Raw genomic sequence first — 15952 nt, 5'->3', positions numbered from 1 at the left:
GTCTCTTCTGTTAACCAATGATTACAACTGTTACTACTGTACCTCTCACTCTGTCTCTTCTGTTAACCAATGATTACAACTGTTACTACTGTACCTCTCTCTCTGTCTCTTCTGTTAACCAATGATTACAACTGTTACTACTGTACCTCTCACTCTGTCTCTTCTGTTAACCAATGATTACAACTGTTACTACTGTACCTCTCACTCTGTCTCTTCTGTTAACCAATGATTACAACTGTTACTACTGTACCTCTCACTCTGTCTCTTCTGTTAACCAATGATTACAACTGTTACTACTGTACCTCTCACTCTGTCTCTTCTGTTAACCAATGATTACAACTGTTACTACTGTACCTCTCACTCTGTCTCTTCTGTTAACCAATGATTACAACTGTTACTACTGTACCTCTCACTCTGTCTCTTCTGTTAACCAATGATTACAACTGTTACTACTGTACCTCTCACTCTGTCTCTTCTGTTAACCAATGATTACAACTGTTACTACTGTACCTCTCTCTCTGTCTCTTCTGTTAACCAATGATTACAACTGTTACTACTGTACCTCTCACTCTGTCTCTTCTGTTAACCAATGATTACAACTGTTACTACTGTACCTCTCACTCTGTCTCTTCTGTTAACCAATGATTACAACTGTTACTACTGTACCTCTCACTCTGTCTCTTCTGTTAACCAATGATTACAACTGTTACTACTGTACCTCTCTCTCTGTCTCTTCTGTTAACCAATGATTACAACTGTTACTACTGTACCTCTCACTCTGTCTCTTCTGTTAACCAATGATTACAACTGTTACTACTGTACCTCTCACTCTGTCTCTTCTGTTAACCAATGATTACAACTGTTACTACTGTACCTCTCACTCTGTCTCTTCTGTTAACCAATGATTACAACTGTTACTACTGTACCTCTCACTCTGTCTCTTCTGTTAACCAATGAGCATGTTGTTGTTTTTGTCTCTCTTCTCTTTTTACTGCCTGCACTCAGTGGCTTAAAGCCAAGGTAAGAGTTGTTTCTCTCCCTACCCATGATGCTTTGGGCCCATTACACTAGATCACCATTGTTTCATGACATCAGTATCATTATATTCATCCTTCTAAAAGCTTTTTGCCATAATGTTGTCCTAATATATGGTCCCTGTGAGGTCTCCCAATGATCTTTCTAATTATCAACCCAACAATACAGAGACGGGTTATTGACCATCCATCCTCCGCCACAAAACTCTAAAACAGCAAAATGTTCCCCATAAGCTTCACCCTACGGTAAATGGGCTACCTCCACTAATTGTCTTTTAGTAAAGGGTTGAACATCAGTAGGCCACCTAGGACTGAGTGTCGCATGTTTTTGTTTTTCATAGCAACAAGGGATCAACCAACCAACGAGGGGAGGAGGAGGAGGGACATTATCCAGGACCAATCCACCCACACAGAAACCCCCGAGCCCGCCCATGGCTGGTCGTGGAACTCTTGGGTAGGGTGTCCAGAAATGCAAGTGTGTGTACGTACATGCATGTGTGTGTGTGTGAGCTTGTGTAGTTGACGTGCACTTAGTATTCTCCGTGTGTGTGTGTGTGTGTGTGTGTGTGTCCTCTCCAGGCGAAACACCTCCTATAAGACCCTGGAGCCAGTCAAGCCGCCAACCGTCCCCAACGACTATATGACCAGCCCTGCTCGACTAGGCAGTCAGCACAGCCCTGCACGCACGGCCTCCCTCAACCAGAGACCCAGAACACACAGGTTACTTGCACACACACAAGTACATATACACATACACACTCATTCACTCACAGACACACTTAGACAGACATACACACACACACACCCACAGACAGACAGACAGGTGTGTGTTTGTTTACCCAGCTGGGAACCTTCCACTGGTCACAGCTGTCTGAACAGCACAGCAAACGTCACATTTCATATCGGAGGAAACAAAACAACACTTCCTTGACCTGTTTTTGTCATTAATAATAAAACCAGATGTATGTCGAGGAGCTTGTGATCACTGAAAATACATTTAAAAAACACCATCTCTCACCGATCACTGAAAGATACATTTAAAGCACACCATCTCTCACCGATCACTGAAAAATACATTTAAAACACACCATCGCTTACATATTTGATATATTATTTCTGACATATTATGTTGTACAGAAGCAAGCTGAACTGTGGTAGGAGCTCATGCTGCCAATATAATTACAGGTTGTCTGACACTCTCTCTTTCCTCACCATCCCTCTGTTTTAATCTTTAACCCCATCACTCTCTCTTTACCTGTTCCCCATTCCAATTTCTCTTTCTCTCTCTATCTCGCTCTCTCTCTCTGTCTCACTCTCTCTCTCTGTCTCACTCTCTCACTCTCTGTCTCTCTCTCTCTGTCTCTCTCGCTCTCTGTCTCGCTCTCTGTCTCGCTCTCTGTCTCACTCTCTCTCTCTCTCTGCAGTGGCAGCAGTGGGGGTAGCGGGGGGCGAGAGAACAGCGGTGGCAGCAGCATTAGTGTTCCTCTGGCCGTGCCCACGCCCTCCCCTCCCAGCCTGGGACCAGGTGAGCCTAGCAATACATATCCTTTAGTTGAGCTTAGTATTTAGCCTTCCATTCTGTTATTGTAGCTTCTCTGTTAGCTTAGCATTTAGCCTTCCATTCTGTTATTGTAGCTTCTCTGTTAGCTTAGCATTTAGCCTTCCATTCTGTTATTGTAGCTTCTCTGTTAGCTTAGCATTTAGCCTTCCATTCTGTTATTGTAGCTTCTCTGATAGCTTAGCATTTAGCCTTCCATTCTGTTATTGTAGCTTCTCTGATAGCTTAGCATTTAGCCTTCCATTCTGTTATTGTAGCTTCTCTGTTAGCTTAGCATTTAGCATTTCTCTCTGTCTAGCATCTCTGGTTGCCTAGCTTAGGATTTAGACTTCCATTTTGTTACCTTAGCTTCTCTGTTAGCTTAGCATTTAACCTTCCATTCTGTTATTGTAGCTTCTTTGTTAGCATAGCATTTAGCTGTCCGTCCTGTATAGCGTCTCCTACTTCTATCAGGCCTGCTTCTGGTTTGTCTTGAACTTAGCATTTGTTTGTTTATTGTATCAGCTTGTCAAAATATGCATACCCTTACAGAAAAACAACATGAATTTCATGAGAAGTGTTCCAAAAAAACACGTTTTCATGTGACGTTATGTGAAGTTAATGTGATCACATTTGACAACATGCAAAGCAACATGAGATAACGTGAAACTACACATGTTGAAACGTGATCACATGTGAAGTGTTCCAAAAATGTCACTTGTGGTGGTAGGTAGCCTAGCGTTTAAGAGCATTGGGCCAGTGACCGAAAGGTTGCTGGTTCGAATCCCTGAGCCGACTAGGTGAACAATCTGTCGATGTTCCCTTGAACAAGGCACTTAACTCTAGTGGTTTTCCTTAGCAGCCTATTTGTCCTGTCAGTGTGGAATCTCTTTGGACATACAGTAGTGTTTGTCAGTTTGTTTTAGAATCGTATGATGCATCAGCTGTCCATCTGGATCCTGATGGAGATGAATATTTTGATTCGATTTTGGCAGCACATTATATCTTTCCATAGAAGTATTTTTTTCTGGCTGGTTTGGTTGTTGTACTCAGGCATTCTAGCCACAGCTGAGTCTCTTCCATCCACATATAAACTAATTACCTGAGGTTGACTTCAGTGAATTTGAAAGCCAAATACTTCTCTACCTCTCTCGTTCCCTAGTTCACTCACCCTCCTTCCCCTACCTTCTTTCTCCCTATAACTCTCTCCTTTCCCCACCCCAACAACCACAGCAGCGGCCCACCAAGGCCCAGGCCTGGGTCCCATCCCTATGGCCCAGTTTGGCACCATCTCACGACAGGTCTCCCGCCACAACTCAACCACTTCCTCAGCCTCCATGGTGTCGGCCACGGGTACCTACCGCCGGGCGCCCTCCGGCAGCTCCCATTTCTCCATGTCCCAGCAGCCCCACCTCAACGGGGGCCCTGCCTACTCCCAGAACTCAGGTAAGACAATGGAAAGGAGTTTTATGGTTGAAGGAATGTTGAGTCTGACCAAAGAACAACGTCAATAGGCCGTCGGCTCACTGTGTGTCCTGGATAGGAGTCCGTGTGAGGTAGCCCACTTTCACTTCAACTAAAAGAGGAGGAGTTTAGGGCAGTGGAAGACAGAAATCCACACGCCCATATTAGTTGACAGACAAGAGGAGATTTAAGACAAGCGTCACAGACATCAAACCAAGGCATACTGTCAGTATCTCTGTTAGCACACACACAACATTGACCCATAAGAGGTGGACAAGTCTGGGTGACTGGTCTATGTGTCTGAAGGCAGCTCGATGTTGTCTTTCAGGGCTTGACATTAACGCTTGTCTGCTTGCCCGGGGCAAGTAAAATACATTGCTGGGCAAGCAGATTATAGATTTAAGTTGTCTGAATGGAAAAGTTTTTTTTTTAAATTATGCAAAAATCACAATATCAAACAATTAGGCTACTCCGATCAGAATTGGATCAGAATTGGATCAAAGTGTCCTCCAGATGTGATGTTTTGCTCACTGTCCTCCCAGTCTCTGCAGAGCACATCAGAGTATAATTATTGTCTGCCTGCGTTGATAGGCACGAGTGGTCTTTTAATCATGGAGTCGCGAGATGTGTTTTTGAGATCAAAGCGAGCCTTGCTATGTTCACACATTTGTTGATAATTGCTGGTGAGTTATAATTGCTGGTGAGTTATTTTATTTTTGGTCTGCAGTGAAAATCCTGGAAAAGTCATGGTTTGTGTATCACACTAAGAGAGGAGAGAGAGAGAGAGAGAGAGAGGACAACGGACTGACTATAGTAGATAACCAGCCAAACTACACAATATGTTAGCTAGTTAGCCAATGAAAGAAAATTGTTATCTGGCTAGTTAACTATTTAGCTATAAGCATGATTATCCACTGGCGCTTGTGTATAAGTGGTGCAGCGGTCTAATGCACTGCATCTCAGTGCTAGAGGTGTCTCTACAGATCCTGGTTCGATTCCAGGCTGTATTACAACCGGCTGTGATTGGGAGTCCCATAGGGCGGCGCACAATTAGCCCAGCGTCGTCTGGGTTTGGGTTTGGCCGGGGTTGGCCGTCATTGTAAATAAGAATTTGTTCTTAATGTTCTTAACTGACTTGCCCAGTTAAATAAAGGTTAAATAAAAAATAAATACAATTACCGCAAATGGCCAACACGCAGTTGATACAGTTGATACAGGTGCACATGAAACCAATGCTGCGTACTCCGGTTGTAAAAGTGTCTCTTAAGGAATAAGTCAAGGGGTATGAATACTGTCTGAAGGCCTCTGTAACTATGCCGTCAAGATCTCCCCTAGAATGCTGAGCTGCAGGGTTAGATCAAAATCCTGCACACCCAGTAGCTCTCCAGATGAAGGGTGAAAATCTGTCATGCCTTTTGGTGAGAACAATCTGTTATAACACCAGGGTTAGGGTGAAGGGAGTAATTGTGACCCTTGGACTAACCAGTGCCCCTGCACATTGACTCTGTACCGGTACCCCATGTGTATAGCCCCGCTATTGTTATTTTACTGCTGCTCTTTAAGTATTTATTACTTTTATTTGTTATTCTATTATTATTATTATATATTTATTTTTTTCCACATTTTTAAAAATATTTTTCTTTTAATGTTTATATTTATTTATTTTATTTACATAAAAAAATATATATATTTTGAATGATTTAAATTATAATTATTTTTAATTATGTCTTTTTTTTTTCAATTTCAAAGAATAAAAAAAAAAAATCTATTCATTTTTTATTTTTTTTACCAACAACTGCATTGTTGGTTAAGGGCTTGTAAGTAAGCATTTCACTGTAAGGTCTACCTACACCTGTTGTATTTGGCGCAGGTAGCCTAGTGGTTAGAGCGTTGGACTAATATCCGAAAGGTTACGAGATCGAATCCCCGAGCTGACAAAGTAAAAACCTGTTGTTTTTAGGCCCTCATTGAAAAAATTAATTTGTTCTTAACTGACTTGCTTAGTTAAATGAAGGTAAAAAAGTGACTGATTTGATGTCAGCCACCTATCAGAAGACAGTTGAGTGTTCTATACAGCCTTGCAGTATTACACATTATGTTATTTGTTCTTTCTCCCAGCATGAAAAACTGGACAAAACTAGTTCAAATGACAGTTTCTGATTGTAATGATGTCATTTCGACAGTTTCTGATTGTAATGATGTCATTTCAACAGTTTCTGATTGTAATGATGTCATTTCAACAGTTTCTGATTGTAATGATGTCATTTCAACAGTTTCTGATTGTAATGATGTCATTTCAACAGTTTCTGATTGTAATGATGTCATTTCAACAGTTTCTGATTGTAATGATGTCATTTCAACAGTTTCTGATTGTAATGATGTCATTTCAACAGTTTCTGATTGTAATGATGTCATTTCAACAGTTTCTGATTGTAATAATGTCATTTCAACAGTTTCTGATTGTAATGATGTCATTTCAACAGTTTTCCATACTTGGCCTAGTGGCCTGCAAACTGTTTCAAATCATTCCTATAATATTGTGAACTATGCATGAAATAGTACCTCGTTCCACACGGTGTCTAATAGAGTGCTGTGAAATATCATGTTACTGTGTTGCATGCTGTTTGTCTACAAACCCAGTGGCCAAAAGTGGTTGAAAAGACGTCATAATGACATCATTTCAAGCAGTTTGTGGTTGTGATAACCTCATCGCTGGGCATGTTTCACTGTCTATGGAGAACAAGCGTCCCACAAGGCATTTCTATTCTGCTTTTATCTTTCTTATTGTCTTGTTTCAGTGCCACTCGTTTTATTGTTATATCTGTAACTTGCCACTATCCTAGATAAAATAATCATTTGGAAGATACTCTGATAATAAAGTCGTGGTAGCTAATTGAAAAAAGCTGAAGCAAAAACACTATTTACTCTCAGTGTCTTACTGCTTTGTTTTGATCTCTGACAAGCATATTTATCTTGTGTTCCTCACACCTTCCCCCCACCCTATTTCTGTCTCTCTCTCTGGTCTGTCTCTCTGTCGGTCTCTCTCTCTGGTCTCTCTCTCTCTGCCTCTCTCTGGTCTGTCTCTCTCTGGTCTGTCTCTCTGGTCTGTCTCTCACTCTCTGGTCTGTCTCTCTCTCTCTGGTCTGTCTCTCTGGTCTGTCTCTCACTCTCTGGTCTGTCTCTCTCTCTGATCTCTCTCTCTGCCTCTCTCTGGTCTGTCTCTCTCTCTGGTCTGTCTCTCTCTCTGGTCTGTCTCTCTCTCTGGTCTGTCTCTCTCTCTGGTCTGTCTCTCTCTCTGGTCTGTCTCTCTCCCTGGTCTGTCTCTCTGGTCGGTCTCTCACTCTCTGGTCTGTCTCACTCTCTGGTCTGTCTCACTCTCTGGTCTGTCTCACTCTCTGGTCTGTCTCTCTCTCTGGTCTGTCTCTCTCTCTGGTCTGTCTCTCTCTCTGGTCTGTCTCTCTCTCTGGTCTGTCTCTCTCTCTGGTCTGTCTCTCTCTCTGCCTGTCTCTCACTCTCTGGTCTGTCTCTCACTCTCTGGTCTGTCTCTCACTCTCTGGTCTGTCTCTCTCTCTCTGGTCTGTCTTTCTGTCTGTCTGTCTCTCTCTCTGGTCTGTCTGTCCCTCTTTCTGCCTGTCTGTGTTACTGCTTCCAGTGTCTGTAGCTCCTCCTCCTCCTATGGTCCAGCTGACTCCTCAGATCCCTCTGACCGGCTTTGTGGCCAGAGTGCAGGAGACCAGTAAGTCTCTCTCACACACACACACACAACACACAACACTCAACACTCAACACTCAACACTCAACACTCAACACTCAACACTCAACACTCAACACTCAACACTCAACACTCAACACTCAACACTCAACACTCAACACTCAACACACGGGTAACATCAAAACCACTCCCTCAGTCCTACATATCAGACCAGCACCTATTAATCCCCTTTTATGTTGTCTGTCATGCCTTTTTCACACGCTCCCTACTGCCTTTAGACACAACCCTTCCATGTGTTGTCTGTCATGCCTTTTTCACACGCTCCCTACTGCCTTTAGACACACCCCTTCCATGTCTTGTCTGTCATGCCTTTTTCACACGCTCCCTACTGCCTTTAGACACACCCCTTCCATGTCTTGTCTGTCATGCCGTTTCACACGCTCCCTACTGCCTTTAGACACACCCCTTCCATGTCTTGTCTGTCATGCCTTTTTCACACGCTCCCTACTGCCTTTAGACACACCCCTTCCATGTCTTGTCTGTTGCCATGGTCATTGAGAGACAGTGGAGAGTGTTCTATGGTTCCATCTCTGTTCACTGAACACACCCGACTTAAGGTTTGGAAAACTGCATAGTCTCAGCCAAGTGAAGCACGGTTTTAATCAGACAGTGACCCTCCCAATGCCTCCGTGTCCTTATCCAGTTGACCTTAGTGGTTTTTCTAGCTTTCAGATCACAGTTTCATCCTTCCGGTCATTATTTAGCATTTAGACCTTCAGGAGCTATAGGTCTCTGAACTACTGGGTCTGTCTCTTATGGGGCGGCAGGTAGCCTAGTGGTTAGAGCGTTGGACTAGTAACCGAAAGGTTGTTTGATTGAATCCCTGAGCTGATAAGGTAAAAATATGTTGTTCTGCCCCTGAACAAGGCAGTTAACCCACTGTTCCTAGGCCGTCATTGAAAATAAGAATTTGTTCTTAACTGACTTGCCTAGTTAAGTAAAGGAAAAATACAGTTAAGAAGAGAATACACTGTGCTCTGTCATGCCATCTGCTGGCCAGTACAGGTAATCATATGTCTGGAAGATCAGGCTCATGCATAAAATAGAATATATTAATGAATGTTTTGTTTTAATAATGTTCAGGAGCATTATACTGGTAGGGGCATTTGGAAGTTAGTTGTTTGTTCAGTTTGGAGAGGCAGAGCTGAGTTCATATGACATTTTGATAACACTATATGAGCAGCCTGTGGGCGATACGTCATGTAAATGGTAACCTGTCATAAGACTGACATAACAATTCCATGACAACTGGTTATTGAAATTATACTTGTTGCATGCATGGTATTCATGTATTATACTGTAGGTACAGGCAATATATCCTAAACATGGAAAACCCTGCTTTAATATATATATACACTGCTCAAAAAAATAAAGGGAACACTAAAATAACACATCCTAGATCTGAATGAATGAAATATTATTATTAAATACTTTTTTCTTTATATAGTTGAATGTGCTGACAACAAAATCACACAAAAATGATCTATGGAAATCAAATTTGTCAACCCATGGAGGTCTGGATTTGGAGTCACACTCAAAATTAAAGTGGAAAACCACACTACAGGCTGATCCAACTTTTATGTAATGTCCTTAAAACAAGTCAAGATGAGGCTCAGTAGTGTGTGTGGCCTCCACGTGCCTGTATGACCTCCCATGCCTGGGCATGCTCCTGATGAGGTGGCGGATGGTCTCCTGAGGGATCTCCTCCCAGACCTGGACTAAAGCATCCGCCAACTCCTGGACAGTCTGTGGTGCAGCGTGGCGTTGGTGGATGGAGCGAGACATGATGTCCCAGATGTGCTCAATTGGATTCAGGTCTGGGGAACAGGCGGGCCAGTCCATAGCATCAATGCCTTCCTCTTGCAGGAACTGCTGACACACTCCAGCCACATGAGGTCTAGCATTGTGTTGCATTAGGAGGAACCCAGGGCCAACCGCACCAGCATATGGTCTCATAAGGGGTCTGAGGATCTCATCTCGGTACCTAATGGCAGTCTGGCTACCTCTGGCGAGCACATGGAGGGCTGTGCGGCCCCCCAAAGAAATGCCACCCCACACCATGACTGACCCACCGCCAAACCGGTCATGCTGGAGGATGTTGCAGGCAGCAGAACGTTCTCCACGGCGTCTCCAGACTCTGTCACATCTGTCACATGTGCTCAGTGTGAACCTGCTTTCATCTGTGAAGAGCACAGGGCGCCAGTGGCGAATTTGCCAATCTTGGTGTTCTCTGGCAAATGCCAAACGTCCTGCACGGTGTTGGGCTGTAAGCATAACACCCACCTGTGGACGTCGGGCCCTCATACCACCCTCATGGAGTCTGTTTCTGACCGTTTGAGCAGACACATGCACATTTGTGGCCTGCTGGAGGTCATTTTGCAGGGCTCTGGCAGTGCTCCTCCTTCTCCTTCTTGCACAAAGGCGGAGGTAGCGGTCCTGCTGCTGGGTTGTTGCCCTCCTACGGCCTCCTCCACGTCTCCTGATGTACTGGCCTGTCTCCTGGTAGCGCCTCCATGCTCTGGACACTACGCTGACAGACACAGCAAACCTTCTTGCCACAGCTCTCATTGATGTGCCATCCTGGATGAGCTGCACTACCTGAGCCACTTGTGTGGGTTGTAGACTCCGTCTCATGCTACCACTAGAGTGAAAGCACCGCCAGCATTCAAAAGTGACCAAAACATCAGCCAGGAAGCATTGGAACTGAGAAGTGGTCTGTGGTCACCACCTGCAGAACCACTCCTTTATTGGGAGTGTCTTGCTAATTGCCTATAATTTCCACCTGTTGTCTATTCCATTTGCACAACAGCATGTGAAATGTATTGTCAATCAGTGTTGCTTCCTAAGTGGACAGTTTGATTTCACAGAAGTGTGATTGACTTGGAGTTACATTGTGTTGTTTAAGTGTTCCCTTTATTTTTTTGAGCAGTGTATATAACCTAAACATGGAAAACCCAGCAGTAGATTTGAAGTATACAGTACAAGTCAAAAGTTTGGACGCACATTTCCTACATTGTAGAATAGTAGTGAAAACATCAAAACTATGAAATAACTCATATGGAATCATGTAGTAACCAAAAAAGTGTTAAACAAATCAAAATATATTTTATATTTGAGATTATTCAAAGTAGCCACCCTTTGTCACACACACAGTTTTGCACACTCTCGGCATTCTCTCAACCAGCAATTAACAGGTGTGCCTTGTTAAAAGTTAATTTGTGGAATTTCTTTCCTTCTTAATGCATTTGGGCCAATCAGTTGTGTTGAGACAAGCTAGGGGTAGTATACAGAAGATAGCCCTATCTGGTAAAAGACCAAGTCCATATTATGGCAAGAACAGCTCACATAAACAAAGAGAATCAACAGTATATCATTACTTTAAGACATGAATGTCAGTCAATCTGGAAAGTTCCTTCAAGTGCAGTCGCAAAAACCATAAAGCGTTATGATGAAACTGGCTCTCATGAGGACCACCACAGCAAAGGATGACCCAGAGTTACCTCTGCTGCAGAGGATAAGTTCATTAGAGTTACTAGCCTCAGAAATTGCAGGCCAAATAAATGCTTCACAGAGTTTAAGTAACAAACACTTCTCAACATCAACTGTTCAGAGGAGACTGTTCAGTCCTTTATGGTTGAATTGATGCAAAGAAACCACTACTTAAGGACACCAATAATAAGAAGAGACTTACTTGGGCCAAGAAACACGAGCAATGGACATTAGACCGGTGGAAATCCGTCCTTTGGTCTGATGAGTCCAAATCTGAGATTTTTGGTTCCAACCGCTGTGTCTTTGTGAGACGCAGAGTAGGTGAATGGATGACTTCCGCATGTGTGCTTCCCACCGTGAAGCATGGAGGAGGAGGTGTGGGGGTGCTTTGCTGGTGACACTGTCAGTGATATATTTAGAATGCAAGGCACACTTAACCAGCATGGCTACCACAGCATCCTGCAGCGATACGCCATCCCATCTGGTTTGCGCTTAGTGGGACTATCATTTGTTTTTCAACAGGACAATATCCCAACACACCACCAGGCTGTGTAAGGGCTATTTGACCAAGAAGGAGAGTGGTGGAGTGCTGCATCAGATGACCTGGCCTCCACAGTCACCCGACCTCAACCAAACTGAGAAGGTTTGGGATGATTTGGACCGCAGAGTGAAGGAAAAGCAGCCAACAAGTGCTCAGCATATGTGGGAACTCCTTCAAGACTGTTGGAAAAGAATTCCAGGTGAAGCTGGTTGAGAAAATGTCAAGAGTGTACAAAGCTGTCATCAAGGCAAAGAATGACTACTTTGAAGAATCTCAAATATAAAGTATATTTTGATTTGGTTAACCCTTTTTTTGGTTACTACATGATTCCATAATGTGTTATTTCATAGTTTTGGTCTTCACTATCATTCTACAATGTAGAAAATAATAAAAAATAAAGAAAAACCCTTGAATGAGTAGGTGTCTAAACTTTTGACTGGTACTGTATATTTAGGAGTTTTTCCCTGGTCAGGTCACATGGTCAGGAGAAAACCTTGGCCCTATTGATGTCACAGAAATAAATATAATTACTACACCAGTCGATTCAATTCCACTTCCATAATGTCCGTTATTTCTTCCCCGTCCTCGTCCAGTTACAGACGACCCGGCCCCTCCTCCACCGCCCCCTCCCGAGGACGTGGTCATGTTTGACGAGCCCTCGCCCCCTCCCCCGCCCCCTCCCGTGGACTACCAGGGGGATGAGGAGGCGGCCGTAGTGCACTACAATGACCCCTACTCTGACCGAGACCCCCACTGGGCCCCCAAGGCCTACGCAGAGAAGGGTGAGTTTGCCTCGTACCACCGGGGATACAGAGACCAGTCACTGGGCCCCCAAGGCTTACGCAGAGAAGGGTGAGTTTGACTCGTACCACCGGAGATACAGAGACCAGTCACTGGGCCCCCAAGGCTTACGCAGAGAAGGGTGAGTTTGACTGGTACCACCTGAGATACAGAGACCAGTCACTGATCGCTGTTTCAGCATGATTTAGGGGCTGTTACAAGCTTGTTTTTAAATGGGGCAAAGTAAATGTCTGTGGACACAGAGGTGTCAAACGTATCAAAATCCGGATGGCCAATTTAGTGCAGTACATACTATACACCCACAAATTGTATATCTTGGGTTTAGGCCAACTATAATATTAGTACTGAATCTGTACTGTAATGTCTCTAGGTAATCCTAGTACAACCCTATTCCCAGCAGTTGTTCTCTCTGACTCTGTTCTGGCTATGGTCAGGTTGCTAATGTATAAGAGAATACAATGAAGAAATTAATCAAATGTATTTTACAGTGGTGGCCATTTATGACTACTCCAAGGATAAGGAGGACGAGCTGTCCTTCATGGAGGGCTCCATCATCTACATCATCAAGAAGAACGACGATGGCTGGTACGAGGGCGTATGCAACGGCGTCACCGGCCTCTTCCCCGGCAACTACGTAGAGTCCATCATGCACTACACAGACTAAGGGCGGCCATTTTGAATGAGAAAAAAAACGCCAAGATGTTACCAAAAAAAACAACCATTTTGAATCAAATGCTGTGTTTAGTATTTGAAACGATAAGGTAGGTTTTAGTAAGATGTTGGTTTTTTTTGGGGGGGGGGGCCCGCCACAACTCTTATCCACACAGCAAAATATACATTTTACTTTCACAGAAATACATAGAAAAAAATTATAAAACAAACATAAAGAAGTGCATTAGGACATGACCGAATGTTTGTTTTTGTCCAAGTCGCAGATGTTAAAAAGAAGCAAAATAGTCTATTTACTATGCTACATGTTGAAGGGAGGGGTGGGGAGCTGGGCCATGGGACAGGGAACAGGGGAAGGCAAAAAGATATGAATGTGATTTTTCTTATTTCTGATGATATTTTGTTTTTGTTATATAACTTGTATATACTGTAATGTGTGAAGCTGACAGTTGGTTTGTCAGTAGTGTGTTTTACCTGTGAGTTTTCATCTGCGTCTTTTGAGTGGTCAACAGCAAGCCAAGTTGTGCCAGATACAGATGGTTTAACTCAATCATATTCTGTCGTTGTGTTTCGGGTATTATTTTATTTTTCTCTTTTAGTGGCATTTCTACCCTAGGCTCGGCCAATTGTCACTTGTGATAAGAATGTTTTTTTTTGTATGTGGAAAATCAATTGTATCTGACTTATTTTTTTTATGCTGTCAGGCTACTGTAGAAAATGGTTCCTGAAATGTGCTCGCTTCAAATGGCAAAGAAACAAATTATTGTACTTTTGTTCCATCATGGTTCCATTGTGTTGGAATATCTGCTTAGTTCCCCATTTGCTTTTTATACTACTTCAATTTATATGGTTTTGATTGGGACACCCGGGTTGCGTTCAGGCTATCCAACCGTTGCGTTATCGTTTTTAGTTATATCATTCTGGGTTTGTCAGTGGGGTCTGGATAGGTGCTTATCTTTGGTGCTTGATAACAATTATCACCTTCCATTATCAACACAACCTCAAAACAAGGACGCAAGGCTGTCAAAGAACGGTATAGGCTGCTAGCCTACCTTATTGAGCAGTACAGGGTGATTTGTAACAATGCTAAATGTTCTATCTTGAACGTACCCTTGCTCTATCCTTTCTATCACAGTGGATGTAGACAATTTAGCAGTGCATTGTTATCTCAAATGTACTAAAACGATGGGTTACGGCGATGACCATGGGTTACGGTGATAACCATGGGTTACGGCGATGGCCATAGGTTACGGCGATGACCATGGGTTACGGTGATGACCATAGGTTACGGTGATGACCATAGGTTACGGCGATGGCCATAGGTTACGGCGATGGCCATAGGTTACGGCGATGGCCATAGGTTACGGCGATGGCCATGGGTTACGGTGATGACCATATGTTACGGCGATGGCCATAGGTTACGGTGATGACCATGGGTTACGGCGATGGCCATAGGTTACGGCGATGGCCATGGGTTACGGCAATGGCCATAGGTTACGGCGATGGCCATAGGTTACGGCGATGACCATAGGTTACGGTGATGGCCATAGGTTACGGCGATGACCATAGGTTACGTCGATGACCATGGGTTACGGCGATGACCATGGGTTACGGCGATGACCATGGGTTACGGCGATGACCATGGGTTACGGCGATGACCATGGGTTACGTCGATGACCATGGGTTACGGCGATGGCCATAGGTTACGGCGATGACCATGGGTTACGGCGATGACCATGGGTTACGGCGATGACCATGGGTTACGTCGATGACCATAGGTTACGGTTATGACACCATGAAGTAGACATGCCGCACAGACAAAGGTATGTTAAAGCTTGCCACGTGCAGACCATTTAATGTCAACATAATCAACATGAACATTATTCAACCTCAATGTATGCATGACTACATGAATACATCAACAAAAAACATTTTTTTATTGTGAATAATAATTTGCCACAACATCCAGTTATTGATTGTACTTTTAACTTTTCCATCAGAGGTCAATTTTGTGAGAAACAACTTTTTTTTCTACCTAAGCATTTCCAGCACTGCAGTTTTGAAAGAGTTTGTCTGAGACTGCCGGTCATGGTTTGGTAGCAGTTTGGATTTAGATTTATTTATATTTTCCTAGAAAGATATTATTAGACAACCACTATGTTTACCACTAAAACGTGAAACATTTCGGGGCTCCACAATGCGCCTTGATTTGAAGTCTGTTTTATTAGATGAAATGTGGGAAAAGTGTTTATCTGTAACTTAACTGTTCATGGGAACAGAATGTGATATTTCTCGTCTCGTCTCTTGGGGCTCTATCCAATCTGGAAAGCTGAAGCGTTACAGATGCCGTAATAGAAATTGAAAGGGAATCTCTGATTGAGCCGATAATATGCAGTGTTTTGCTGTGAATGCCGTCTCCGATTGAGACGATATATGCAGTGTTTATCGTGAATGGCGTCTTCGCTAAAGTGGGAACATTGCCTTCTTGCTGTAAAGCTGAACTTCCGATGTGGATCGAATAGAGCCCCTGGTTTGTATATATAATGTGTTCATTTACATTCATGTACAGTCTTTTTTGTAATAAACAGCTCACCGAAACAACACATGAGGCTGATCTTTGGTGGGGGATTTCTCTTTGGGACAGT

The 15952-nt window shown here is 43.4% G+C and overlaps 1 protein-coding gene across 7 annotated transcripts in view; it reads left to right on the top strand.

Moving 5' to 3' along the window:
* LOC129823702 (abl interactor 1-like) overlaps nt 1-15908 on the top strand; it is a 48661-nt gene extending 32753 nt beyond the window's left edge. The window contains exons 4-11 of one of the 7 annotated variants that reach the window (XR_008754670.1): nt 1006-1020; nt 1376-1488; nt 1614-1754; nt 2459-2559; nt 3805-4017; nt 7688-7771; nt 12431-12759; nt 13127-13216. Coding sequence is in view for 6 of the 7 variants with exons in the window: in XM_055882616.1 (XP_055738591.1) it covers nt 1006-1020; nt 1376-1488; nt 1614-1754; nt 2459-2559; nt 3805-4017; nt 7688-7771; nt 12431-12619; nt 13127-13302 (1032 nt within the window). In the remaining variant the exon portion in view is untranslated. Of the gene's footprint in view, nt 1-1005; nt 1021-1375; nt 1489-1613; nt 1755-2458; nt 2560-3804; nt 4018-7687; nt 7772-12430; nt 12760-13126 lie in introns of all 7 variants that reach the window. The other 6 variants (XM_055882617.1, XM_055882616.1, XM_055882619.1 and 3 more) reach the window with 6 other exon arrangements.
* Nucleotides 15909-15952: the final 44 nt, after the last annotated feature.

Source organism: Salvelinus fontinalis, chromosome 26 (genome assembly GCF_029448725.1).
Source record: "Salvelinus fontinalis isolate EN_2023a chromosome 26, ASM2944872v1, whole genome shotgun sequence".
In the NCBI taxonomy this organism is placed as follows: domain Eukaryota; kingdom Metazoa; phylum Chordata; class Actinopteri; order Salmoniformes; family Salmonidae; genus Salvelinus; species Salvelinus fontinalis.
Note: the sequence above shows the minus strand (reverse complement) of the source record. Positions and strands in the feature narration are given on the sequence as shown.